Raw genomic sequence first — 6,583 nt, 5'->3', positions numbered from 1 at the left:
AAAAAAAAAAAAAAAAAATTAGTGGCAAGCTCAAATAAACGATCTCTGTCCTGAGTCCTAACCCAGAGACCACATGGTCAGTGTAATTGTGGAAAGCTCAAAATCAACAAATACTTTGGAGAAGGTGTTGAAAGCCACAGAAGGCCGTGCCTCCCTCCTTCCAGTGGAGAGGCCCCTAGGGTTCACAGTGGAAACTCCCCAGGGGAAGATCAGACCCTTCCTGAAGGCATGGCGTCCCTTGCTGAGGCCACAGATGTAAGTGTGTGCAGGGGGTGGCCAGGGGAGAGAAAGGCCCCAGTTGAGGAGTGAAGGAGGGGAAAAGGAGCCCCTGTGTTCATTTCCCTGGAAGGGGGAGCCTCAGTTCACTCACACATGTAACACTAATAATGGTCCTGAGAAGCGGGTGACATTTAGGAAAGCAGGAACCAGGGAAGGGGTCACTAGTGCTGTCATGATGCCCTTTCTAAATCCTCCTGCTGCCACCCTGGGCCATGGGAACTCTTATTAGCAAATGAGTTCTTTAGAAGTGAAAGCGTCCGCAGCAGGGAGGCTTCTGATGTGGGCTGTGTCCTGTCCCTGTTCTGTCTGGGAAGACAGTGACCTCCCCGTTCTGTCTGGGAAGACAGTGACTGTTTGCCTTGTGTTCAGGAAGAAGACACGTGCAGACCAGGCTGGTAGAGCCTCAGGCCTCAGCGCTCAACAGCGGGGACTGCTTCCTCCTGCTCTCTCCCCACTGCTGCTTCCTGTGGGTAGGAGAGTTCGCAAACGTCATAGAAAAGGCGAAGGTTGGTATCTGGAAACTAAAAATGCTGTAGCAAATGTCCCCTTTACACACTGGTAGAGTGTTCTTCCTGATGTCGGTCACAAAGCTTCTCAAACGCCAGGTGTTGCGTTCAAGTGAGAAGGGATAGGTGGTATTTCTTTTCCTGAATGTCTCTCAAACAAGCTTTCATTACATGTTTGAGTGGGATGTTTTAGGACCATGACCTACACCACCAGCGTTTAGGTCCTGGGTTCCTTCTTACTCCTGTGTAAGAAAAGGAACTGGCCCCACTTTGAAGTCCTTTATCTCAGGTCACTCTGAAGTTCCTCCATAGACCTATTAAATGAGAATGTCATGGGGTAAAGCCCAAAGAATGAGTGCTTCTTAAAAGCGTCACATGTGACCTATTGAAGATGGAGAATTATTGCTCTAAAGAATTGAAGCTCCCTGGTCTTTCAGTTACATTTTCTTGAGGTCATTGAAAATACCCAGTAACCAGCATCCACCCACCCCCGTGGTCACGAGGCTTTCCTTTCAGGCGCACTCTGTTTCCCTCTCTGGTTTTGACATGTGCCACTCTGTCTAGCCAAGGGCTTTTCTACCAGGTCATGCGTTCCTCTCTTTTTTTAGGCTTCAGAACTTGCAGCTTTAATTCAGACAAAGAGGGAACTTGGTTGTAGAGCTACTTATATCCAAACCATTGAAGAAGGAATTAATACACACACTCATGCAGCCAAAGGCTTCTGGAAGCTTCTGGGCGGCCAAACCAGTTACCAGTGTAAGACTTTATTGTACTTCAGAGATTGACAAAATGTGAATCTTCTTTCTTCTCCCTTAACTCATTCTAAACTAGCTACTTTGCAATGGAAAATGTGATGCTCTCCTGTTGTTCTTATCCCTAAGCTGCTGGAGACCCAAAAGAAGATGAACTCTGTGAAGCAGCCATAATAGAAACTAACTGCATTTACCGCCTCATGGATGACAAACTTGTGCCTGATGACGACTACTGGGGGAAAATTCCAAAGTGTTCCCTTCTGCAGCCCACAGAGGTACAGTCTGTGGGCTCTGCCCTTCAATGACAAAGCACATCAAAAGTACTTGGCACAGGCTGCCCAGTAAATTAGATAGCAAGTTTCCAATAAGGTTAGCCAGTGTCAGTACTCATTGTAGATCATTTACAGCTTTTCAAAGGATATTTGTGATTTCAACACATCACTGAAATCTTAAATGCTAATATGGAATCCAGAATATTGTTCAGACAGCATGGACCATTGAAGACTTTTATGTCTTAAGCAAAATGTAAATATTACTTAGCCCTGTCTCTTGCACTTTGCATAAACATTATAATAAAATATTTTTCAGTCCTTAGTTTGAGGAATAATAGATGCATGTATGTATAATTTGTGGATTTGCCAATTAATGTGCTGCTTTTGTCCTGTCACGCCAGTAAATACTGGTTAATCACATACATTTCCAGTCCCGTTAAGTCTGCTAAGTGTCGAGAAGGTGGAAGACACACAAGGCCCTTCAGTGTAACTGGGCAGAAGAGCGTTAGGAGGAATGTCATCTGGAGCGAGGGTGGCTGTGTGATATGTATTGGCATTTACCTAGGAAAAATGTCACAGAAAAAGAAATCTTCAGGAACAATTTTACATAGAAAGTGAAACTGAGCTGAGTTTAGAGTTAAGCAAAATTTGAATTGCTGGAAATGAAGGGAGAAATCATTCTAAGAGAAAGAATAAAAGGAACCATGAAAATAGAAATAGCACTACGTTCAGGTATTCATTCAGCAAACACTTAGTAATCAACCCCTCCTGTGTGTATTGCTATGATCTGATCCTTGCCCTTAAGGATCTTGGAATTGTGTACAGGAGAGAAGATATCATTGGACCCTCAGTGCCTGGTGTGTGAAGGAGCCTTTGTGTATATATTAAGTGGATGAGTGAGCACATGAGAGAGGGAGGAACGGGAGAGGGGGAGGAAGGAAAGAACTTAGGAAGACATGCTTACACAACTCTTGTGGATCACAAGAGGAGGGAACATTATCTCGGCCACTTAGGACACTGGGAGGAGGAATCACGCCCCCGGGGCAGAGGCTGGCTTGGTGGGGCAGTGCCAGCTGAGATCTCATGGCCTTTTTGTGTCTGTACCGGTCGCCCCCTTAGGATTTCTGTCTTCCTGCGTTTGACTCGCTGGCAACAGAGACCCTGATTCAACTGTTGCACGTTCTTGAAGTTAACAAATTCTTTTGTGCCATTTCTCCCAGGTACTGGTGTTTGATTTTGGTAGTGAAGTTTACGTGTGGCATGGGAAAGAAGTCACGTTAGCACAATGAAAAATAGCATTTCAGCTGGCAAAGCACTTATGGAATGGAACGTTTGACTATGAGAACTGTGACATCAATCCGCTGGATCCTGGAGAATGCAATCCGCTGATCCCCAGGTACCCCTGCCACCGCCCAGGATGGCAGATTCCATTCGATCCTCTGTTCTCACCGCAGTCCTCTACTCTCGCTCTTTATAGGGTTCACTTTTCATAAACCATTATATGCAGTGGACCGTGAATATTCACAGAAGGAACACTTCTTTTACTTTTATCCAACTACTGCAGAAATATGGATGCTGTAGTCTTCTGGAAGAGGTTTATGTGATAGTTGATTTTTTGAAGTGAGCAGGCGATGCTGCAAGTTCCCACCTGCGGCACTCCAGGTGCTGCTGTGGCAGATGAACAGCAATTGTTTAAACAAATCACATGCGGATCTAAAAGGCTTCACCAGATCTGGAATTCAGCCACTGATGTGAAGGTGCAGAAGCAACATGCTTCTTCTAATTCACACCTTCCCAGCATCGCCCTGGAATTCCAGGATTTATTTGGCAGCAGATGATGTTGATGCCTTTCCGCCTTTTGGGAAGGGAAGACGGGGAGGAGATGGCATTAAAATAATGACTGTGATTTTAATGTTTCCCACATGTACTGGACTCTTTAAAGTCATTTTGGCAATTCAATAGAATATGCGAAAACTCTAAAATTATGATTATGAAACAAAGAATTCTTACAGGCAAAGCACTGTTGTTTTTTTAACTATCAGACCAAAAAAGTAGTGCTTTTTAACTATATGTGTCATTATAATAGATTAGAAATTAAAGGATTCCACTATGTTGGCCGGGATGGTCTTGAACTCCTAACCTCAGGTGATCTGCCCGCCTCGGCCTCCTAGAGTTCTGGGATTACGGCCGTCAGATCTACCTTTTTCTAAATTATCTGTGTTCTTGGGCACAGCACAGAATCTGAAATCCCAAGCCCGCACAAGAGCTCCAGGTGGGGCTGTGCTGTTGTCTTTCCTGTCTCTCTGTGCTGCCCCCAGCTGCTGCCCTGGCCAGTGACCTAGAAATAAGTGTGCAGAAACACACTTTGTGATCTATGAGTGTGTCCGTTTCAGTGACAGGAGATCTCTGTACTCTGGAGAGCTTAGCTGAAACATGACATAAAATGTAGAGAATTGGGGGAGGGGAGCTGCCTGTTCCCTACATCTGCTAATTAATTGAAGGGAAACTTGGTGAGTGTCTGCAGGTGACTGGGTGGCATAGATCAGATGATGAGTAAGGTTTGCCCACAGCTCCTGCCATTGCTGTGGCAAATACTAAGTAGTATCCTAAGGACAAGAATTTGCTAGAATGTGGCCAGATACAGGGGCCCACGCCTGTAGTCCCAGCACTTTGGGAGGCTGAGGTGGGAGGACTGCTTGAAGCCAGAAGTACAAGACAGCCTGAGCAACGTAGTGAGACCTGATCTCTATTAAAATATTAGCCAGGCGTGGTGGCACATAACTGCAGTTCCAGCATTTCCAGAGACTGAGGCAGGAGGGTCACTCCAGCCCAGGAGTTTGAGGCTGCAGTGATCTACGATTGTGCGACGGCACTTCAGCCTGGGTGACAGAGCAAGATCTTATCTCAAAAAAAAAAAAAAAAAAAAAAAAAAAAAAAAAGAAAAAAAAAAAAAAAAAAAAGAACTTGCTAGAATGTAAGAAAAGCCTAGTCCTGACATGGTTCATGTCACATTCAGGCACACCAAAAACTCCATGGATGCAAAGGTTTGCAAAACTTCAGACTAAAATAACAAAATGTCGTTATTTGGTAAAATGCAGGAAAATAAACCATTTGTTCTATATACCGCTTATGTGCTTTGAGGTTTTCTCCAGTAGCCGCTGTGTTTTAGATTCCTTTGTTTAACTTGGCTTAATCTTGGTTCTTTTCCTGTTTATTCTCCCAACCCCCCAACCCCCACCCTGCAGAAAAGGACAGGGGCGGCCCGAGTGGGCGATATTTGGGAGACTTACTGAACACAATGAGACGATTTTGTTTAAAGAGAAGTTTCTGGATTGGACGGAACTGAAGCGACCACATGAGAAGAACCCTGGGGAGCTTGCCCAGCACAAGGTATCCCAGCGACCAGGTCTCAACCTCGGGGCTTGGTTCGGGTCCCAGCAAAAGTGGCCTTGATGTAAAATGATCAAATCATGTAGTTCGTGTGGCCATCACCTCAGATTTATCATTTCTTTGTGGTGAGAACATTCAAATCCTCTCTTCTAGCTGTTCTGAAATATGCAATACAGTGTTGGGGACAGTTGCCTTTCGTGCCGTAGAAAAGCAGCTTGTTCCTCGCTCTGATTGTCACTTTGTGCTGTTGGCCAACATCTCCCAACCCTCCCTCTGCTCCCTCCTTCCCTCACCCCCTCCCCATAAAACAGATGCCTGTATCAGCATATCAAATTGTACACATAAAAATGTGTCAACTAAAATACTTTTTTAATCAACATAAACACACACACCCTTAAAGCTGGGAAGCCTTCCCTGGACTCACGAGAACAGCAGACTGGCCTCCAGTTCTAACCCGACTCCGGGAGGTGAAGAGTCTGGTTTGCACCTGTTCTCGGGCATCCATGTGCTGTTGTGGCGATGGGTGTTCAGACCTCCCAGAGTCTTCCTGGAAATGCAGCCTTTCCCACACTGCAGTTAAGCATCCTGGGACAGAGTGTGGAAGCTGTATTTTTATGCTGTCGCATGAACAGTTGAAGCAGCTTTGAGTGTGACAAGGAATGGCTGTGGAAACAGGCAACCTCCATGTTCCCCTGTAGGAAGACCCCAGGGCTGACGTCAAGCCGTACGACATGACGCGGATGGTGTCCATGCCCCAGACGACAGTGGGCACCATTCTGGACGGGGTGAACGTCGGCCGTGGCTATGGCCTGGTGGAAGGGCAGGACAGGAGGCAGTTTGAGATCACCAGTGTCTCCGTGGATGTCTGGCACATCCTGGAATTCGACTATAGCAGGCTCCCCAAACAGAGCATCGGGCAGTTCCACGAGGGGGACGCCTATGTGGTCAAGTGGAAGTTCATGGTGAGCACGGCAGGTTAGTGAGCGCTCGTGGTTTCTTCCAGTTGAAAGAGGCTGGCTGGCAGCCCTGCGGGAGCCAGCTTCCCCAGCACACCCTGTGTGCCCTCTGCTGTGTGCACACGTGCAGTGGGGCACTCCAGTCATGCGTCCTTGAGAGCCACTAAGTAAACCACAGAGGGGGAAAAGAAGTCAGGCCGAATCCCTAACAGCCTAGCCTTGCTGAGGCCGCTGATGTTCACCTGTAGAAATTGACTTGCACGTCAAGGCTTCCTGGCTCCCTCTCTCCCTTCCTGTCCCTGTCCCCAGAGCTGTTCTGGGAAAGCGATGATTGGCCTCTGAGTGATATTTCTCATGTGCCTGTGTGCTGCTTCAATTAAAGTCGTTAAGTAGAGAATATCTTTGTGATTTAACGCTGGAACCAAATG

At 46.5% G+C, this 6,583-nt stretch overlaps 1 protein-coding gene across 1 annotated transcript in view; it reads left to right on the top strand.

Moving 5' to 3' along the window:
- The window catches only part of LOC108309140 (supervillin-like), a 21,417-nt gene extending 14,875 nt beyond the window's left edge, over window positions 1–6,542 (top strand). The window contains 6 exon segments of the mRNA XM_017535319.2: window positions 649–785; window positions 1,394–1,541; window positions 1,667–1,812; window positions 3,030–3,205; window positions 5,055–5,199; window positions 5,898–6,542. Of these exon segments, the coding sequence (XP_017390808.1) occupies window positions 649–785; window positions 1,394–1,541; window positions 1,667–1,812; window positions 3,030–3,205; window positions 5,055–5,199; window positions 5,898–6,179 (1,034 nt within the window). The 3' untranslated portion in view covers window positions 6,180–6,542.
- Window positions 6,543–6,583: the final 41 nt, after the last annotated feature.

This window comes from Cebus imitator, unplaced genomic scaffold, assembly GCF_001604975.1.
Source record: "Cebus imitator isolate Cc_AM_T3 unplaced genomic scaffold, Cebus_imitator-1.0 Scaffold92, whole genome shotgun sequence".
NCBI lineage: Eukaryota > Metazoa > Chordata > Mammalia > Primates > Cebidae > Cebus > Cebus imitator.
Note: the sequence above shows the minus strand (reverse complement) of the source record. Positions and strands in the feature narration are given on the sequence as shown.